We start from the raw sequence: 21,843 nt of genomic DNA, 5'->3' as shown, positions 1-21,843 counted from the left end.
TGAAGAAAGAAAAGCCAGGCCAGAGAGCCCTTCCACCCCCAGAGCTGCTGCTGTGCTTGGTTCAGGCACGGGGCTGGCCCTAGAGAGCACTGTGGGCATATTTGTTCCCACGAAGAGGGGCTGGCAGACACAGCCCCCACCTGGGCAGGGGCCAGCCTCCCTTATCTCCCACACCCCCTCTGGCTTCCGGCAGGCAGATAGCGTGGCCAGACTTCTCACTCTGGTTTGGAAATGCAGCCTCACCTGGCCAAGATCCGAGGGAGGGAGGCCATCAGAATTCAGGTTGCTTCTTCTTTCCAATGCGTTCGCTTAGGGTGTTAGCACCCCCCATCCCGATTTCATGTTAATCAAACGTCGAGGGTTTTGACTAGCTTTTTGCAGACATTCTGTACCCAAACGAACTTGAAATTTGGCAGCATTTTCAGACTCAGTGAAAAATAGGCCCACAAAATCATGCAACATGTCAGAACTCTTCATACGTCCCTTTGTCTCTCACAGAAAACAGTGTAGTCTCCACATCCTGGCATTAAATCCTGTCTCCGAAAACACACACAGTGGCTATTCCAGTGTCCCTTCCCACCAACTGCATCCTTTCCCTGCCGATCCCTGGCCCCCCACCCCAGGCAGCACTTCTAACTCCAAGGGTCCTTGGCTCTTCCCACTTTGTTAAAACTAGCACCCCCTCCCCGCCACCCCCAATAATTGCATTACACACAACCTGCTGTGCCCATCTGCCCAGGACCGTTTACCCTCTGAAAATTGGGGTGGCATGGTCACACTGAGGCACGTCTGCGCTCCACAATACTCATCGGGCAGCGCTGCCTGGTGCTCTGTGCCACCTCTGGAGCCGGAGCATATGGCCCTCTGCGTCCTAGCAGCTGAGACCGTGCCCGCACCCCTCGCCCATGGCTTCCCTGCGGCAGGACCTCGTGGACTGTTGACTTTCACTCTCAGCACTGTGCGTTCCCCGATTCCTGACGATGGAGTTCTGCTGAGCCGCAGTCTCTGCACCATGCTGGTCCTTTCTATGAGGCCCTCTCTGCCCGTTCTGGTCCTGGTTCTCTAGAAGCCCCAGTGTGAGGAATGTGAGGGGCAGACCTGTCCCAAGCTGGCATTGTCACTTCACTCACTAGTTAAGAGTGCAATTTCACCTCTGAGAATGCATTTCGCTTTTAAGCTTATCTACCCTCAGTCATGAGTATAAACATATTCATGTTAGTCCTCACTTATTTTATGTATTGATGTAATCCTTGATCTAACCCTCAGGCTTCCCCGGTTGTTAAGGGGTAAAGAACTCACCTCTAATGAAGGAGATGCAGGAGACACAGGTCCAATCCCTGGGTCGGGAAGATCCTCTGGAGAAGGAAATGGCAACCCACTCCAGTATTGTTGCCTGGAGAATCCCATGGACAGAGGAGCCTGGTGGGCTACAGTTTATGGGATCTCAAAGAGTCGGACATGATGGCACACACATGCACACACAGACACACTTACTCACACATATTGTCTAACCCCCAGCCTCAGGTGTGCTGCGAAATGAGGACCCTGAGCTGTCTTCCACCCACGCCCTCTAGGCCGCCTGACTGTGTGCGTTACTAGGTGTCCCTTTCCTCTACAGCTGCGCATATGGTCTACCCCCGCCCCACACCATGTTCTGACAGCGCCCTGTGAACCACTCCAGGCCGCTCCACTCTCTGTGCTCCCACACTTTGCAGGTCTCCCCCAAGGATGCGTCCTTGCCAGGCCTCTGTCTTCAGTTTCTGCACCAGGAGTGAAACCATAGCCCCTTCTCCTCCTTGGCTGCTGCGAGTTGATCCAGGGCTGTCGACCACGGGGGTCTGGGCCTCCCAGGCCCCTACGGCCCTGTCCACCGGCCGGGACTGGCAAGAGGTGGCCTCTTGTCAGGTCAGAATCCCAATGTGGCTGGAACCCAGAGCCCTGGGGCCACTGCACCTGCCACCAGGACCTGTTGGGCTGGCCAGGCAGTCCCTCCTCAAATAGGACAGCTTCTTCATCGTGTGATGGCTGAGCCTGGCTTTTCTAGATTCCCTCAATAAGAGACAAATGGGTTTAAATAAATTCCTTCTCTTGCTTTTCTGGAGCCTACTCATCCTCTGGTGTAGGGCTGACTTTTCACAACTACGATCTGACATGACAGCTTGAAACCATCACCGTGTTTTGACACACCCTTACCCTGTCTCAGCCTCTGCTTAAGACACCAAGAAAATCAGAGAGAAAGCACTTTTTCTGCTCCCGTGGGTCTTAGTGGAGGGTCTTATTCAGGGTGATTTGAGGCGAGTGTTTATTATGTGGAGGCTGAGCAGCGTGAGAAGGCCGCCCCCACAAGGGCCGCTCTCTGCAGGGAGGGCGAGGACTGACCAGCTGTCTTTCTGTTTAATTCCTCCGTAGACTCACCGAGGCCTGAGAAGAGGGAGACCAAGTGCCCTATCCCTGGGTGCGACGGCACAGGGCACGTGACGGGACTATACCCCCACCACCGCAGCCTTTCGGGGTGCCCCCACAAAGTGCGGGTCCCCCTGGAGAGTGAGTGCCGCCTGGCCCTGGAAGAAGTCCATGGGATCGCCCACTTTCTCCTCCAGTTTGGGATTAGACATGGAAACACTAAGTTTTTTCTCTGTGCCAAGACAATTTCTATCTAGCCAGGTGTTTTAAACTACAGCATATTCATAAAAAATTGGGGTGCAGTGAGGCCAACAGATCAAGAGATGACTGACGTTGAAAACGTAACTTGCTTCTCACAGTTCCCAAGAGGAGGGGGCTCCTCAGGCCAGGCGGGGCCTCCAGGGAAGCACCAGGGCCAGCAGGGAAGGTGGGGAGTTGAGGAGAGCAGGGAAGAATCGTTGGCAAGAGCCTTCGCTGAAGTAAGCCGGTCTCAGATCAACCAGCTGGAATTTTTCCTGGGAGCTCTGGAGCTTGGGGGCTGTCTGTGGTTGTCTGGGACCTGGTGCTGGGGGTTAGAACAGGTGGAGAGCGCCCTGGAGTGAGAATCAGATGGGGGAGGATGTCAGACGTGGACTCCAATTGTCTGGTTTGCATTTGAAAAGTGTTTACAACTTCTGGGAATTAGAGAGCACGAGGTGGGGCCATCTCCCCAGAGTGAGCAAGACCCCAGTGTCAAGGCCTCAGAATATACAGGAGATAAAAGGCCTGAGTGATGCTCTGTGTGCCCTGTGGTCCTTTCTCACCTGAGATTCCAGAGCATCACCTGTGTCCCCTGCCTCCTTGGCAGCAGGGACACCTGGCATCTGAGGCGTCACCCAGGACATTCCTGCAGAGTGAAGGCCTGTTGGTCCCTCCACCCATGTCCCCCCATGAGCCCCAAAACTGGAGGGAGAGGGGAGGGAGGAGCTGCTCCTAAGCTTTGAAATACCTGCAGGCTCCATCCTCTATTTTGGAGCCTCTTATTGAAACACCTCTTAGGCCACACAACCTGCCCTCATGGGCATGTCTCAGTGCCAGCCGCCCCAAAGACATTTAATACTGGACATCCGCATAGGCTTCTGGTCTTCAACCCGAAGTTGTATGGGAAGGGAGCAAGCTGGATTGTAACTAAATTCATTTGGATGCGAAGTTGAGATGTCAGTATCTTGGCATGTGATGTACTGGTAGTAAATCGCTCTTTTCTTTTCTGTGCTATTTTGTGCTTAGTTCTTGCCATGCATGAAAATGTGCTCAAGTGCCCCACCCCGGGATGCACGGGACGAGGGCATGTGAACAGCAACCGCAACACGCACAGGAGGTAATACGAATGAGACTCCAGGGACTTAACCTGTGTTATCACTATTGCTGGATCACTGTCAACTGTGTTAGCACTTGACATAGATAAGAAATATTCTCAATGTGTGGAGAGTAAAAAATAAAATGCCTCATTATTTCCCTAGAAATCTTCATAGAGCAGCCAACAAAAAATGTCATATTTGAACACCAGGGGTAGATACTCATATAGGGACACACACAGAGTATGACCTCTGCTCTGAACCTCCCCAGAGCTGTTTGATATTGGAAAGAGTGGCTTAGGGGTTCTCTTGAACCCCATCCAATGTGCATTAAAGCAGTCACCATAAAACTTCAGATTACTAAAGGTAAACATCATTTCATTTGATTGAGAGTTATTCCACAGAGATCGCAACTAACTTAAAACACATTTGTGCATTTATGTATTGCATACATGTAAATAGTTTGGTAAAATGCTTATTGTTTTACATATATCATGTATAGATTATGTAATCATGAAATACTATTTGATGCATATGCATATTGCCAGAAAACTTATATTCTGTACTCTCCATTTAAACTAAGATGTAAAATTAAGTTCCTAACGTTTTGCCTGTAGGCCCTAAGCTATTATATCATGAAATTAGCTATAATTGGACAATTGCTGTTGGATGAGTGCATTCTGTTAATACTTAAAACATCACCAAGTTTCCAAATAATTCAGTTATATCTCCTTTACATAATATTTTGATTTTTAAATGAGTTTGTTTTCTATCACCTCTGAGATGAGATTTGGGGACAAATGTTGACACAGTAGTTTGCAAAGCCCTCTGGGATCTTTTAGGATGATAATGGTGCTAAGAGAACTATTAATATTATGACAACAACATTTGGTGCACGCCAAGGATGAGTGAGGTAGGTGCCCAGACAAATTACATTCTCTTTTTGACTCAGATCTGCCCACTTTTTTTTTTTTAACAGTCTTTCTGGTTGTCCAATTGCTGCAGCTGAAAAACTGGCAATGTCCCAGGACAAAAGTCAGCTTGATTCTCCCAAAACCGGACAGTGTCCTGAGCAGGGTCACAGGTATGACAGTCCCCTATGCTCCCTGTGTTCGGAGATCCTACACTGAGGGTCCCTCGCCCCCCACATGTCAGCACCATGGGCTACCTTCATTTCAGTGCTCAGCAGCCACTGTCCACTTGAAAGGCCGGCCCAGTTCATCATCATGTCACTGAAATGAACTGCTAGACCCTCCAGAAGTTCAACTTAAAATTAATCTGTGTGCAGAGTTACGTAATGTGGATGAATCAAAAAGATATGAAATATATGATAACATGGGCTTCCCTGATAGCTCAGTTGGTAAAGAATCTGCCTGCAATGCAGGAGACCCCAGTTCGATTCCAGGGTTGGGAAGATCTGCTGGAGAAGGGATAGGCTACCCACTCCAGTATTCTTGGGTTCCCCTGGTAAAGAATCTACCTGCAATTCGGAAGACCTGGGTTTGATCCCTGGGTTGGGAGGATCCTCTGGAGAAGGGAAAGGCTACCCACTCCAGTATTGTTGCCTGGAGAATGCCGTGGACTGTATATCCATGGGGTCACAAAGAGTCGGACATGACCGAGTGACTTTCACTTTCACTTCATATGATAGCATGTATTAATCAAAGTTCTGTGTCACTCAATGCAAGCCCTCCCGTGAGTCAGGCATGCACCACCTTATGGTTGACGTAACCACTTCCCTGGTGGCTCAGACAGCAAAACGTCTGCCTGTAATGCAGGAGGCCCGGGTTCGATTCCTGGGTCGGGAAGATCCCCTGGAGAAGGAAATGGCAATGCACTCCAGCACTCTTGCCTGGAAAACCCCATGGACGAAGGAGCCTGATAGGCTACGGTCCATGGGGTCGCAAAGAGTCAGACACGACTGAACGATTTCATTTCCATCTCATAAATCTCATCACTCAAAATATGTGATGCTGTATATTCATCCTTCTTTTTCAGATATGCATATAGTTTCTTTAAAACAGAAATTCATTCCAAACTGGTAACTTGTAATAAAATACCTCCTGTTGGTCCTGGGTCCTCTACATTCTCAAGCACTTTGGAGGGCTTTACATACACCTAAATAATGACAGAGGACCAGACAGTGTGAAATGATGCACTTATTAACAGAAAAATCACACATGCAGGAAAAAAACGATTTCAGGATTACAACAGATAACCAGATCTTCATTGTTGTTACTGAGACACTGAGCTGAGAAAAACAGTTATTAGGAACATTTTTAAGATATGGTATCCCTTAATATTTGCTTCTGTAGATTTAATTAAAAGGGCCAATTGGCATGACTTTGCCAAGAATCAAGATTACATGAGTGAAAAAGATAAGTCAAGCAAAGATCATGATGAATTACTGAGTAGCTATCAATTAAAAATCTTATAACAAGAGTTTTTGTCAGTATTACTGTATTTCTAGTTTCTCCCTTAGTAAGTTTTTTGTTTTTTTTTTTTTTGGCTATGCTGGGTCTTTGTTGCCTCCAGGGCTTTCTCTAGTTGTGGCAAGCAGGAGCTGCTCTCCAGTTTCAGTGGCTTCTCTTATTACAGGGGCTTCTCTGGTGGATCAGATGGTAATGAATCTACCTACAATACAGGAGACCCATGTTCCATCCCTCGGTTGGGAAGATCCCCTGGAGAAGGGAATAGCAAACCATTCCAGTATTCTTGCCTGGGAAATCCTATGGACAGAGGAGCCTGGTGGGCTACAGTCCTTGGGGTCGCACAGAGTCAGACATGACTGAATGACTAACATTTTAACTTTCTTTCACTCTTGTTGCAGAGCACAGACTCTAGGCCTGAGGGCTTTAGTAGTTGTGGTAAAAGGGCTAAGTTGCTCTATGGCATGTGGGATCTTCCCTAACCAGGGGTCGAACCTGTTTTCCCTGTATTGGGAGTTGGATTCTTAAGCCCTCAACCACCAGGGAAGTTCCCTAAGGAGGTTATTTATCAAACGCAGAAATAGCATTATTTCATTTTGCCCATTACTTAAAAGAGACGTATTATTTTAGGCTAGAACACTGCTGCAATATTAGGGCTATAAATCTAGTTATTTATGCCATAACAAGATCAACTAATCACTTAAATATTTTGATGTAGCACTCAAAAGGTTTTTACCTAATCCAAGAAATATCACAGAAACTTTGACATTCTGATGAGCAAAGTATGTTTTGGTGGGAAAAATAAGAAAAATAATAAATTTTGATACTACTAAACTGTGAAAGGTATATTTGTGTTCTTTAGCCTTAGACCACAGCAACACAACATTTGTGTTTTCCTTGGTTGACATTGGTGCTACATAGACATGATGCCCTGGTTTAATCCAGACAGTAATTCTAAAGGAATATTTAAGTCATATTTAGCTTGGATTAAGATAACTCTATTGAAAAATGTGACAGCTATTATAGTAATTTCAATTCATATTGAAGCAATGGCAATTTAATAGATAAAATATTGAAATACTACCTAACACAGCAAAAGCATTTAATCTGAACTTGGGGGATAAAAAGTAAAAAGGCTCAGAAGTTCCTGGTTCAGAAATCTAGTCTCTGGTGCTGACACGGACCCTGTTGGATGTCAGGGTCCTGCTGGCTCTGCCGAACAGAATATGATGACATTTCCTCACTAGCGACGGCCATGACTTTCACTGCTACTCTGATGAACAGTGGGATGCATGCACCTTATCAGTGCCCTGGTGGTAGTAACATGACCCTTTTCTCTAAGTAGATCAGAGTGCAAATAGACATTACATACTTGCTCCTTAAGCATCTTTATTAATGAGTGGAGGATGATGCTCCCTCTTTTACTGATGAGAGACTCAGACAAGCCATGTACAACTGCCCCCCACACCCCCCGACTCGGCCACCCAGGGCCCAAAGCACCTCCCTGTCCCTCCACCCTGTCTGGCTGTGACCACAGCGCTTTTCCCCAGTGCATGTCTCTGTAGCATCCACGGGTGTGACATATCCAACCTGCTTTAAATTCTGACTCTGGGACGCTCACTGAGAGTGTCCTCCTATTTCTCTCAAGCTCTGTGCCTCTCTCTTCAGGACGAGCTTGGTGAAGCAAATTGAATTCAACTTCCGATCACAAGCCATCACGTCGCCCAGAGCCACGGTGTCAAAAGAGCAAGAGAAGTTTGGAAAAATACCCTTCGATTACGCCAGTTTTGATGCCCAGGTTTTTGGTAAATGCCCCCTTGTACAAACAGGTCGGAAAACACCACCATTTCCTGAATGTAAGCTTGAATTCCAGTACTTATCCCCCAAAATGTATCTTGTGTATGTGTGTGTGATGGGAGGGGATGCATTTAAATAAGTAATATATTATTTATTGGTAATATTTAGCAATATTTAATAGGTAATATACTATTTCTGGGAGGAGAGAAAATATATAGTGAAATAAAATAAGAATAACAATAATAAGTTAATCAGTACTATTGATGTTACATGATGTTACACTGAATATGGTGAATAGTTTGTGTTTTAATTATTCTACAAATATGGTGCCATTGTTGAATCTAAATACAGTAATTCTGACAAAATATTTAATTCTCATTCAGCCAAGATTGGGTTTAGTACACTGAAAACTGCAATAGCTATTATAATACAGTAATTTTAATTCATATTAAAATTATGAAAATCTAATAGGTAAAATAGCGAAATACTACTTAAAGTATTACTTGCATTAGCAAAAGCTTTCAGGCTTAAGGTGGGAGAAAAAGTGAAAGGCCTAGGAGGAAACTCACAATTCAAAAATCAAGATTTTACTAGGAAAAAAAAAGTGTGGCTATGGAGATGTTCACCCACAGATTTAAGAATTAATGCAGAAATGTGTTCATTTTCTAACAATGACACATTTGTATGGACAGTCATAATGCAAAGGCACTTGTAACACATAAAAGTTGATGTTTTTACTAATAGTTTTCTCCAGTTGTTTAGAGTCCTTGAATATTCTAATGAGTAGGTGAGATTTTTCACCTGGGGATAAATCCAGGAATGATTTCTACAAAGGGAAATAATCCCCCAGTTGGAGCCTTCCATAGACCATGAATTTTTCACAGCGTTGTGCAGGTCCCTGGGCTCCCTTTGATCTGACACATAGTTACCTAGATGTGGTGCTCTTAGGAACACAGAATGTTTCTCCCTTCTGTCATATGAATCACCAAATTTTTCAAAGAACTTGAATGCGGTATAAAACCCAACAGTGGCTAAACAGACTAGGGAGGAGTGTGTCCATCAACTAGAATATATTGTACTCTAAAAGATTGTTTTACCTGTTCTTACTAAAAATAAAGTATAACCAACATAGGTAACCAATGACAACCTATTAGATTCAAGGGGAAAATTATACACACAAATACACACACAGTGTTTTGTATCTATATGCAGATAGTTTTATTTTATATGTATATAAAATAGACACACATACATATATATTTAATTCAGGTGAAACTAGTTAATAAGAGCCTTCTAAATATTCATATAATATGGATACTGGTTTAAAAAGTAGAATTTTCAGTGACATTTTTATAACTACAGGAATAACATTTGGTAATGCTTTAAACTATATTTTATGAAAAATAATGATCAAACATTTAAAATAAACACTACATACAGTAAAACAGCCAAATGCCTTTATAGCCCACATTAAATTTTGGATGTGCCTCCCGGTCCCTGAATGATGTTTGCAAACACCCAGAGTAAAGAGAAACATCTTTAATTCTCTCAGGGACACCCTCGTACCCATAGCAGAAGCATAAGGGAGGACTCGGCCTTGATAACTCAGTGCTTTTCTGTTCACCTTGAGAACTTGGGCTCAGTCCATCCCCTACTCGCTGCCCTGCACCTGAACACAAAAATGAAGTAAAAAAAAAAAAAAGCTTCATCATCTCCTCAGGTCCACCAAGTTGGAGGAAGAGAAACTGCTACTGATTTAAGCACAAAACAAACCTGCATAACAAATAGCAAAGCATGCAATTCTGAATCTAAGTATAAATTGTTGGTGTGAGAACAAATATGAAGCAGTCCATTTCCTCCACAGGGATCGCTGATTCTCGTACCTACACTGTTTGCGGATGTTGTGGCCTTAAGCCTCTCTAGTCCCTGATAAGTTTCACTAGCATAGACTTGAATCTACCATTTTTACCACCTGTGCTGCCAGAGCACGTGCCCAGTAACCTGAGTTAGAGTTTTTCTCATAAAACGTATAATACAAAAAATATTAAGAGAATAGGCCTTCCTTCTCAGCAGTCACCTTGTTTGATCTATGAACTCCAGTGAAAACCAATCTGAATAACATTCATTTAAGGTACACAGAGAGAATGGATTGTGTTTCTGTGTATTCTTCACGTATTTTAATGCAAGAAGTTGTCTTTCAAACAAGTCTATTTAATGAGTAAATCCATGTTTGTGCAATTGCTAATCAAATCTCTCTTCAACAGCGAAGCATTTTTCCAGTCCAGGGAAATTTCCCCCCCGGCTGCCGAGTGCAGGCGCCCACACACAGAGCCCAGGCCGTGCCAGCTCCTACGGCTCCGGCCAGCGCAGTGAAGACACCCACATCGCAGCAGCTGCGGCCATCCTGAACCTGTCCACCCGCTGCCGGGAAGCCGCTGACATCCTCGCCAACAGACAGCAGGGTCTGCACGCCAAGGTAGGCAGGCCAAGAGCCCGGAGGGGGGCCAGCGGCTCGCCGTGAGGATAGGCTGCCTCCACAATCCTGGCCATGCTCACCACCCCCGTGGCCTGGCCCCCTTTGTCTTGGGAAGGGGCGAGCCTGGTGGATTTAAGGAGCAGGGAGACCATGGCTCATTTGCTGGTTGTGCAGGGAAGCTGGGTGGGGGGTGTGGAGACTGGCTGGGGAGCCCAGTGGATTCCAAACCTCTTTTTGTGTTGGGATCCTGGCCACAGCGGCATGAACACAAACAGCACTAGAATCTGTCTGAACAGCAGAAACTGTTCGCTGTCTGAGAATCAAAGATGGTGGGATGTGTTTAATGAAACCGCCACTTGTAAAACATGGCAAAATTCATGACATCTCATTACTGTGTGTGGAACCATCATAGAGCATAAAATGGTCTGAGATGCTGTAGTTTTCTCAAAGGACATCATAAAACCTAGGTCCATTAAGTCAACAAGAGAAGGATCAAGGGCTCTTGAGAGCTCAGGGCCCAAATTCAAATCCAGAACCAAATTCTAGGAAGTTTCTGAAGGTCCCCATCTTTCTGGAGCTCACAAAATTAATCACCTTTCTCTAATAACCTCTCCTCTCCAACTAACAAGGAGAAGTAGACATCTGTGTTTAGGATGTCTTGATGAAAATAAAAACCAAAGATCCTTTGTGTGTTGGCTTTTGAGGAGGGAATCGTGATGTTTCAGAGTAACAGTGGCCATCAGATGGGGGTGCCAGAACTGGCTGCAGGCAGCTAGAGCCAGCAACTTCTGTCTACATGGAAGGCTGTTAAAAGAAATTGTTTTCCTACCTAGCTGGGAGAAGCTAGCTGACAGAGCGTGCCCAGGCTGGTTTGGAGAAGAGTGAAAGTGTTAGTCACTCAGTTGTGTCCAACTCTTTGCAACCCCATGGACTGTAACCTGCCAGGCTCCTCTGTCCATGGGATTCTTCAGGCAAGACTACTGGAGTGGGTAGCCATTCCTTTCTCCAGGGAATCTTCCAGACTTAGGGATCAAACCTGGGTCTCCTGCATTGCAGGCAGATTCTTTATCATCTGAGCCACCAAAGAAGTGGTGATTAGAGAAGAGAGTTCCCCTTGCTCTGGGTGGAAGATGCCCCGGTTAAACTCTAACCCAAACTCAGTGAGCACAGGCATTCGCTCCCCTTTCCCTTTAAGCTCAGCCCATCCCGGTGCAGTCAGCTGCTCACCTATGTGCGTGCCAGGCCTTCAGGAGAGCAGGGCGCACAGTGGCATGGCGCATTTGACAGAAGAATCAGAATTAGCTTCTGGACAGGTCTGAGCCAAGTAAACCCCAGGAAGAGTTGGTGGCCAAAAACCACTCAAAAACTGTTTTAAACAAATGAGTTCCTTAAACAAAGAAAAACACGTTGCCTCAAAAATATAAAGAAAACTCCAATTTCCCCAGAAATCACAGTCAGAGATTATTTACATAAATGAATGATTTTGGGTCCTTTAGAATGTAACTTTGGTTGTTCTTAAATTCATTTTTAAAAACCTGAATACATTTCTCCTTTTTAAAGGGATATTCTAATGTGCAGCTCGTTGGATTGATGCTAAACTGTCTTCCTTCTTATTTGCTTTATTGTCAGTTTAGGCTGTCCTGTAAGAATAAGGGGCTTCCCTGGTGACTCAGCGGTAAAAAATCCACCTGTAAGGCATGAGACATGCGTTTGATCCCTAAGTCAGGAAGATCTCCTGGAGGAGGGCATAGCAACCCACTCCAGTAATCTTGCCTGTAGAATCCCATGGACAGAGGAGCCTGGGGGGCTACAGTCCATGGGGTCTTAAAGAGTCAGACATGACTATAGCGACTGAGCACACACGCACAAAGAAAAGTGCCAGTGTTATAATGGCTAACGCTACTTAAATTTGCTTGAGTGAATGGTTGTAGGGTGAAGGCTCTCCGTGGATAGATACAGTTTGGCTCCTTCGCGTTTCTGCCTTTTACCTTTGTATTCTCCACGTTCTATCAATTGCTGAAGTCAAGCAGTGAATCCAACAAAGATGACAGGAACCCCCCAAATGTCCGAGCCCCAAAACTGTCAACCACACCTTAACTGCAGAAGCCCCGCCACAGATGAGACCATAAGAGTCGAAGGGCCAGAAAGTGCGGCAGTCGGTTTTTAGAGAATCTGTGATGCTGGCAGTTTTCAAAACCTTTTTCCCATGAACATTTCTCGTTGGACATCGTGGGTGGTAAACGGGATCAGTGTGGCCCCCTACACGGTCACCTTGTGTCACCCTCCTCCACGCCTGCATTTGCACACGACTGTAATGATTTGCCGAGTTCTATCCTGGTTGGATTCTATTTTCTGACCTTAAAAGAGAACCTCATACATTCCTGAAACCACAAAAAGTAATTATTGTAGCAAAAAAAAAAAAAAAAAAGAGAGAGAGAAAAAGCCAAAGTAATTAACCCCGAAATATGGGCTCCAATCCAGCAGTGCCCTGTGCCGGCCGTTTCTGTTGTCCGCAATGCCCTCTGCTCTGTGCCCTTTGTTTCATGTAGGATTAAGTGTAAACAATCTCACTCCGCAATGAATACTAGCCTGATTCTCTCTCCACCAGGATGCAGGGCTTCCTTCATGGTGCATGTTTGGTGTGTTTGTTTTTGCTGATTAGAATTCAGAGACCTCTTGAGTTCCTAGTTAGGAAAACAGGATATAGAAATACATGGCTTTCCCCCATTCTCAACTTCTGGAGCTGAGCATAGAAGCACTGTTGATGGACTAGAGAGATTCTGGCAGGAGGATTCAGCTGTCCCAACTGGAGAGTCTGTAGGTGCTGGGCTGCCCAACAGAGTAGAGTCCCTCAGAGACCCTGCCTTCAAGGATCTTATGGTTAAAGAAGGACGAAAAAAGTTGTCACTGCAGGAGGAGAGCAAGGTCTTCAGAGGGGCCTTTCCTGAGGTCCAGCGGAGGTGTGGGTGATTCTATAGGGAATTTGACCAGAACTTTGACAAAGGATTTATTTTCTTCTGCCTCTATCTGGTCCTTTCCTTCCCCCAGTGAGTTTCTCAGAAGTTGTTTAAAGAGCCCGAGAGGAGAACAAGTTACGAATCTTGCATGTGGGCATGACTTTGTTAAAATCAAGGCAAAGGACACTGACCTAAAGACTGGCTTCATACCCACTCATCAGGGCTAATACAAGTTCTTTCAAGCTATGTGCAAAGTCATAACTCACCCCAAGTTTGGCAGGATAACTGAATTCGTGATATGCAAAATCCCTACTCATGTGTAAGATAAGACAGCAGAGGCAAGCCTCAGGGAGGCAAGAGAACCTCTTCCAAAAACAATGAAGAATGTTATGAACATTCTGAAGTGTTCTCCTTTCCGAGTTTCTCAGCCTGAGTGTCTGCCTACCCCACACACCTCCTTCACCTCCCAGCCCTGGGTGGAGGTGCAAACGCTCTCAGTTGCTGCCTGAGCTCACATTCACTGCATCCTAAAAGTAGATCTTAGAAAGAACTGCTCCTGTTAAAATCCAATCCAGCACTTACACAGCATATCCACACTGCCTAAATCACCTGTGGGTGTTTTAAGTATCTTTTTGAGAAATCAAGTCAGAGAAAAATTAGTAATAGCAATACCAAGTGGAGATCATTGTGGTTACAGACACTTTTGTTTGAAGCATGAGCCATAGTGTGATACTGGAACTGTCCTTGGTCCTGAGATTTGTAGCCTGTGCTTCATTTCCATGTGGAATTCCTGTGAATTTGCAAAACATAGATGGACCACAGCTTCAGACATTCCTCCTTGAGTCTGGAGATGGTGCTCCTGAGATAAGCACAGGGCTGAGGACAACCAGGCAGCAGGAGGAGTGAGCAGCGGGGGTTTGCGGGGTCCACGCCATCCTCCTTCCTCCCCACCTTCCTCCTCCTCCTCCTCCCTCATCAGCAGAGGTAGGAACAGGCACACAGTCTATCTTTATCCCAATCCCTGCTGCTTGCCAAGTGTTCTGTTGTTTGTTTTGGTGTTTTCCCCACCTGTTTAGACAAAGTGGCATATGCACAGTGTGCCTTAAAAGAAAACAAAAAATTGACACTTGCTTGAAATGTTTAAAGTTCAAAGTCTGTTTTGTGCTTGAACAAGGCCGAGAAACAACATGCTATCACATCTCCACTCCTGCTGCCTTCTCTCAGAAATAACCCGGTGGCTCTGGGGATGGTTAGAATCCAAAATCAGCCTTTTTCAGTAACTTTAATGTGAAGTCAGATGCTGCTGCACAACGTGAGTGAACTGCTCTGAGGGACTGTAGTCAGGATCTCAGAGAACCAGCACTGTGTATGGGGAAACCACCTCTTTGCTTCCATGTAGAACGGCATAGGGAGATCTCTTAGAGTCCAAAAACCCAATCAAATTATGATTATTATCAGTTGTGTTGTTTACCGAATACCTACTATGTGTCAGGCACTATAAATGAGCCCTCTGCACATAACGTGCCGTGTGCTTAGTCACTCAGTCATGTCTGACTCTGTGTGACCCCATGGATTGTAGACTGCCAGGCTCCTCTGTCCATGGAATTCTCCAGGCAAGAATACTGGAGTGGGTTGCCATGCCCTTCTCCAAGGGATCTTCCCAACCCAAGGATCGAACCCAGGTCTCCCACATTGCAGGTGGATTCTTTACTGTCTGAGCCACCAGGGAAGTCCAGGAATACTTGAATGGCATCTCATTTTGCAGGTGAAGAAAGTAGTGCAGAGATATTAAATAATTGCTCCTAAATGGCACAGCTACAACTGTTGGAGATAAAACTTGAATTCATGCCTAACTTTTGATCTCCTTGATGAATTTATCATTCCCTGGTGTACAAACTACTGGTCTACCAAGAGTTTTCACTATGACGTTAAGTGTCAGACAAAGATTTAGGGGAAAAGATTATAAATTTAGCTTCCCTGGTGGCTCAGGTGGTAAAGGATCTGCCTGCAATGCAGGAGACCTGGGTTCAATCCCTGGGTCAGGAAGATCTCCTGGAGGAGGGAATGGCAACCCACTCCAGTATTCTTGCCTGGGCAATCCCATGGGCAGAGGCACCTGGTGAGCTACAGTCCATGAGATTATAGAGATTCAGACATGACTGAGCGACTAAACAACACTTGAATTTTATACCTTCTCTCAGTCACTTACTTCTCTTCTGAATTCCATCACAGGATTTCTATTAGTATATCTCATGAATCATACTCTTAATAGTATTAATATTAATATTCAATTGCTATTTAGTAAGAATAAGATGTTTTCAGTTCATTTATTTTATTCGTTTATGCATTTAATTTTTTGAGGTATGTGTGATCTTAGTTCCCTGACGAGGGACCAAACCCATACCCCCGGTAGAAGAAGCACAGAGTCTTAACCGCTGGACCTTAGGGAAGTCCCAGTTTGTTTATTGTTAGTACCTGGTTACCCTTTTTTGAGGATAAGCAAGAGGATTTTATTTTTTTATATTAATTTGATTTTTAATTTAATTTTTATTTTATATTATAGTTGATTTACAGTGTTCTTTAGTTCATGGTATACAGCAACCTGATTCAATTGTACATACACATATATCCATTCTTTTTCAGGTTCTTTTCCCATATAGGTCATTACAGATTATTGAGTAGAGTGCCCTGTGCTATAAATAACTTGGGGTTAACATATACACACTTGTCCTCTGAAACATATTTTCAAAGTAGGCAGGGTATCGTTAACAAGGACTTTCTGTATAGCACAGTGAACTGTATTCAGTACCCTGCCTACTTTGAAAACATGTTTCAGAGGACTTCCAATATGAAGAACATGTTTCTGCAGAAAAAAACCCCTGAATCAGGAACAGAAAAGCCTTAGTGGCGAGATGGAGCAGAACCCCGTCCGCAGACCCCGTCCTCTTGCACTCGCCTTAGCGCTGTCACAAAACGAGGAGGTGGTTAACCTCTCCTTATTAACAACGGAAAATATGCCAGATAAGGAAAACAAGGCTATCTTATTCTACCAACGCCTTGGAAGTTAATGCTTTTCATAATCAGAACATTTAAGTAAAATTACAGTTTTGTTTTTTTATTTACTTTGTCACCATCTTTGAATGTAAGATAATTTTTTTATTTTTGAAACAATGTACTATTATAATTATCCTGGGAAATACTTGAGGAAAAGAGCCCTAAGCCTATCCTGGCAAGAATTTCTGTGTTTTCCCTTTTGTTCTTCAGAAAATGATTTTCTTCCCATTTTCCCTAGTTGTAAGTGTAGCCAAAATTCCAGGTTGTCTCCTGCTTTCAGTGACATAAGTCTTTTCCCTGTTGAAACAAAGTCCTTGAAATTACCATTTTACTGATCACATAATGTGCCAGTCAATAGGTACAGTGTAATATTGTCGCTCTGTTGGCAGACATCTGAGTCACTACTGATTTTATAGTACAGATAAGGCTTATAATAGATAATCACCTCAACTTTCAGCTGAGTAATAATTTATAATTGTATAATTTATATATAAGTTATATAAACTAAAATAATAATTTGTAGTCAATTTCACTAAAAATGTCCTATATGCATCAAATAAGCTTCTTGAAGGCAGCGACACTAGATTTTTCCATTTTCTTTTGCCCTAAATATAGTGGCTTGAAAATGTTATGTGCTTTCTCAATCCTTTTGAAAATCAGCACCTCACAGGAAATATCTCTAACTAAGAAGTGGCTGAATTACATGCTCATTGATGTTGCTCCGAAGTTGGAGAGTATATGAGCAGTGTTAGACCAGGCTCAAGAAGTTTAAAATTCAAATAATTCAAATAAGATCTAAGCCCTTTGAGAAATGAGCATCTTAGGAGTCAGGCTGGGGGTCCCTGTCTGGGTAGGGCTGTCCTCTCCCCCTCCTACGGCCTCTCCCACCACCACCACCCCCTCCTCACTGCCCTGCCATGTGGAGTTTCAAGCACAGAGAGAAATGATGTCTATTGATACTGCTCTGAATGAAATCCATGCAGTAAACGTGTGATCCACCCATCCATGGGCAGAAAGGGGCCCTTCTCTGGTGCTATGTGTAATTGTCGAGTGCATCTGTGAGCTCACTTAAAGCCCATCTGTACCCGCATGGCCGCCTGCTACCCCCCTCCCCTTCCCCAGCACAGTCAGGTGCTCAGAGCAGCCGGCTGGGGCACGGGGCACAGAAAACCACCTCTTTCAAACATTAGGAATGATTTTTTTTTTTCGATCAACCCATAATTACTCAAGATGTAGAACCACCACAACTCAGAATCTCTGGGGTTTTTTTTTTTTTCTCATTTACTCATTGGAAGTTTTTTTTTTTTTTTTTAGTTTCCTGTAGAAACTAAAATATATATTAGTGTTGTCTTGGAATAGTTGGTATTTTTTTTTTTTTTCAGCAAGCTCGAATCTGCACTATTTATGGGTTTTGCACTATAAAACGCTGCAGCCCAGTCACGTGGCTCCTTTTTCCTAAGCCATCTGTCACAGAGGTCTGGAATTTTATGTGAATGTTGGTTGTGCAGTCTTAACCCAAGTTTTTTATTTTTTTGTGAAAAAAATGTCAGCAACTACAATATTTAGCATTTTACTTTACATTGGCCATTAAACTTGATTGCTATAGCTCTGTTTCATTGCTATAGTTACATATCAGCGTTGAAGCCAAAAGTTGTTTTGATGTGCTTGTGGCAGACTGCATTGTATCGTGGAGAGAGTGTGCAGCACAGATATGGTTAATATCTTGGATTTTTGTAACTAAGGTTTATTAATGCTGGTATAAAAATGTATTTGATATTATACAGATGGCATAAGATGTGGTGGTTACTAAGTTATTATCCTGGATAAGCTCTACTGTGAAATTCAGGGCTTAAAACTATCACAGGAGATTAAACTATTTACTAAAAAGGACAGAAAGACAGGACGAAAGCATCTTAGTACAAATACATTAGAAGTGTATTTACCTCCCATAGATATCGTAAAGCATCTTTACCTGAGAGATTGAGAACAAAAACTTTGCAGGTAAAACAAGCAGATAGAAGAGATGCTTTTATTTTTTAATTCAGCAACAGTACAGTGGACCTCATCTCAGTGGGAACGTAGGGGAGGGGATAAAGGCAGAGTGTAACTGTGGGGTTAAAATAAACCCCTGGGAAGTAGCTGTTAGGGATCTTAGGAACATATTCAGGGAAGTCTCCTGCTTTTCCAGACAAAAGAAACAGAGAAGAGACATTGTCTAGAAGTTAATTGTGAATTGACGGACGGCAATGAGAACCCCGGGAAGGTATTCCTTTGACCCACTTAGGAGGGTAAAAAGCTCGCTCTCCGAGAGTCCTGGGAGTTACTGTCTGGCAGCGTTCACGATTCAGGACAGTGCACACCATCCTCGGGCACGTGACTTGCAGAAGGGCCAGGATGCATGGGGACCTTGTTGGCACTTGAACCTTAAAAACAAAACGAAGCTTAGCCAAGGTCTCCCGAGGAGAAATGTCGTGAGGCAGAATTAAAGTCTCATACTGAGTATCTGGAAAATAATCACCTTTATTCTGAAGTTTTCAATGTAGAACTTAACCTCCTGCCCCCACCCTGGTAATGCTGCCAGCTGCCACCTCACGTCCCCGAGGGGGAACTAGGCGTGCGCTGCCCACCTCCCCCAGCCCACCCCCCATGAGTTAACCAAGCTTTTCTGGTTCAAGTCACTCAGGGTAAAATGTCACTGTCACAGTAATCTAATATGGTTCTAATATTTCCCAATAAAAATTCTCTCCCAGCTGGTTGTTTTTTGCATGTTTTTCATGTTGGGAGGGGGATAGTGTGTCTCTTTATTAACTCCAGTGTTAATGCTTTAAAGGATGAATTGGGAGTGATAATTCTGCAAACTAGAAAGGAAGATTTAAAGCTAAACTTAAAAAAAAAAAAGATAAAATACATTTAGCCAGTACATTTAGTATTTGGACCATCTTACTTATATTTAGGCTTACATTGCTTAAACCCAGAAACACGAAACTCCCTAATGGGGCTTCTCTGAGAAGTCTGCCTAAGAATTGAACATTAACCAAAGCGAATCAGAAAGCGAGATTTAAAATCAGATATACTTCCATAAAAGCTTGCATTTAAAATGATCCCTTAAAAGCCCCACATGGCCAGGCTACCACTGCAAACTGCTTACATGGTTTTTTTTTGTTTCCTGTTATACACAGGGGGCCGAGATAGAAGTGGATGAGAATGGCACATTGGACTTAAGCATGAAAAAAGCTCGAATCCTGGACAAAGCTGCACCCCTAACTTCCACTAACCCTTCTGTTCCAACCGCTTCCTCTTCCCCGTTCAAAACCAGCAGCCTTCTGGTCAACGCTGCCTTCTACCAGGCCCTGTGTGACCACGAGGGCTGGGACACACCCATCAACTATAGCAAAGCCCACGGGAAGACAGAGGAGGAGAAAGAGGTACTGTTCCAGTGTCAATCAATAAGTTGGAGACAGAGTGAGATCGGAGAGCGTGGTCCACTTATTCCTCCTGCACCATTTCTCACCATCCTATTTAGATAACACGTAATTCTGTAGCTGGTTTTTGATTTTGGTAAAGCGATGATTTTAAATTTCAAGAGATATTTACAAATGAATTCAACATTTCCCATCCCTTGCCTAAAACGAGATGTCATTAGAGTCTGTCATATCACCGTTAAGGGTTGAGTTATATGCACTGAGAGGTGGTGTCATCTATCCTAGGACACGGCAGCCTGTGAGCCATGAGCCCATGCGTCTCTGCACCAGAGGCTGGAACACGAGAGCAAATCTGTACAGGGATGCTTCTTGTCAAATTCCCTTCCGTGGTTTCATGGAGGGATGGTGTGAGCACCCCTCCATGCAGAGCTGTAGTCCAGGGACTGATCCTGGCTATCGGGTGTCCAAGCTGTGGCAACCCCAGAGTTGTGAGCTGGGTTATCTCTGGAGGTGGAGTCACCCTGGAAGTCAGATGTTGCGCAGGAAGCCATCAGCTTCCTCTCATGGCTGGAGCCCCCTGGGGTGGGTCTGATGAGCCCTGACTCAGTGTCATTCCAAAGAGTTCACGGCTACACCCTCCACTGGTTAGACTCTGGGTCACTGCACATGTGACCCCAGCCTTCCTGCAAGTGATTTTGTCTGTCCTAGGGAAGTGCTTGGTGCTTGCCAGCTGACACGTTTGAAGAACTGAAGTAGACATTTGGAAGTAAGCATCATCCCCCTTTTTCAGATTTGTGAAGCTCAGAGACTTTGGAGGGAGGCTAATTTGATTTTAACATATACTTTATTTTTTATTGAGGTATAGTTGGTTTACAATATCATATAAGTTTCAAGAGTACAGCACAGTGCTTCAGATACATATACATACACATATATATATACATATATATGGGCTTCCCTGGTGGCTCAGATGATAAAGAATCTACCTGCAATGCAGGAGACTGGGGTTTGATCCCTGGGTCGGGAAGATCCCCTGGAGGAGGAAATGGCAACCCACTCCAGTATTCTTGCTTGGGAAATCCCATGGATAGAGGAGCCTGGCGGGTTACAGTCCATGGGGTCACAAAGAGTCGGACATGACTGAGCGACTAACACTACTCACTCTGCATATATATGTGTATGTGTGTGTGTATTCTTTTTCAGATTCTTTTCCCTTACAGATTATTACATAATACTGAGTATAGTTCCCTGTGTGACTTTAGCATCTTCCTTAACATCTCTGGGCATGAGTCAGTGTCAATGGCAGTGATCAAAAAATTGGAGTGTTTTCTGTTCCCCTTCTGTCCTTCCCTTCCACCCTCCCCCCACACACACTTTCACTGGCATCCCCATGTCCAGTAAGACTGGCCCTGAGGATGTAGGACACCCATCTGGTAGGAGAACCAACCTGTAGCCAAGCTCCTGGATGAGTGAGCAGTCGAGCAGGCATGCAGAATAGCTGGAGGGGGGTGGCCTGGAGGAGCCTCCAGGACCCAAGGCAGGTCTGCGTCTCCGTCACCACCAGCCACACCTTCCCAGGAGGGCAGGGATCTCCTACAGCAGCAGGTTCCAGTTAGATTATGCCATGTGGGGCTTAGTCACTGTCCTTTCTTTGGCTTTTAAAAGTTCACCCAAGTATTTAGGGATGGTTTGAGTTAATCTATCATAACACTACTTTAGAAAAATTTTATTAAATCACACACATTCAACTTTAATGTAAAACAGACCCTGCAAAGTGTAAGAAGCTGGTTTGCCTCAGGTGGTGATTGAGAATTGGTGAACATGTGTCTCTGTCCTCCTCCGCATTCCCTAGTCAGCTTGTGCAAATTCCCAAGGTTACACCTTGTTTTGTCATTGCCGTAAAATCCAGAAATGTGCCTACATTCATACCTGCCATCACTCCACACTGGGGTCTGAGGTGGAGATGAGGTG

At 44.4% G+C, this 21,843-nt stretch overlaps 1 protein-coding gene across 1 annotated transcript in view; it reads left to right on the top strand.

Annotated features, from left to right (window-relative positions):
- The window catches only part of ST18 (ST18 C2H2C-type zinc finger transcription factor), an 82,673-nt gene that overhangs the window by 36,682 nt on the left and 24,148 nt on the right, over positions 1 to 21,843 (top strand). The window contains exons 8-13 of the mRNA XM_055546385.1: positions 2,410 to 2,544; positions 3,670 to 3,760; positions 4,717 to 4,821; positions 7,835 to 8,022; positions 10,228 to 10,439; positions 19,630 to 19,875. Coding sequence (XP_055402360.1) covers positions 2,410 to 2,544; positions 3,670 to 3,760; positions 4,717 to 4,821; positions 7,835 to 8,022; positions 10,228 to 10,439; positions 19,630 to 19,875 — 977 coding nt within the window. The remainder of the gene's footprint in view (positions 1 to 2,409; positions 2,545 to 3,669; positions 3,761 to 4,716; positions 4,822 to 7,834; positions 8,023 to 10,227; positions 10,440 to 19,629; positions 19,876 to 21,843) is intronic.

This window comes from Bubalus kerabau, chromosome 14 (genome assembly GCF_029407905.1).
Source record: "Bubalus kerabau isolate K-KA32 ecotype Philippines breed swamp buffalo chromosome 14, PCC_UOA_SB_1v2, whole genome shotgun sequence".
NCBI classification, from domain to species: domain Eukaryota; kingdom Metazoa; phylum Chordata; class Mammalia; order Artiodactyla; family Bovidae; genus Bubalus; species Bubalus kerabau.
This window is presented reverse-complemented; position numbering and strand designations above follow the sequence as displayed.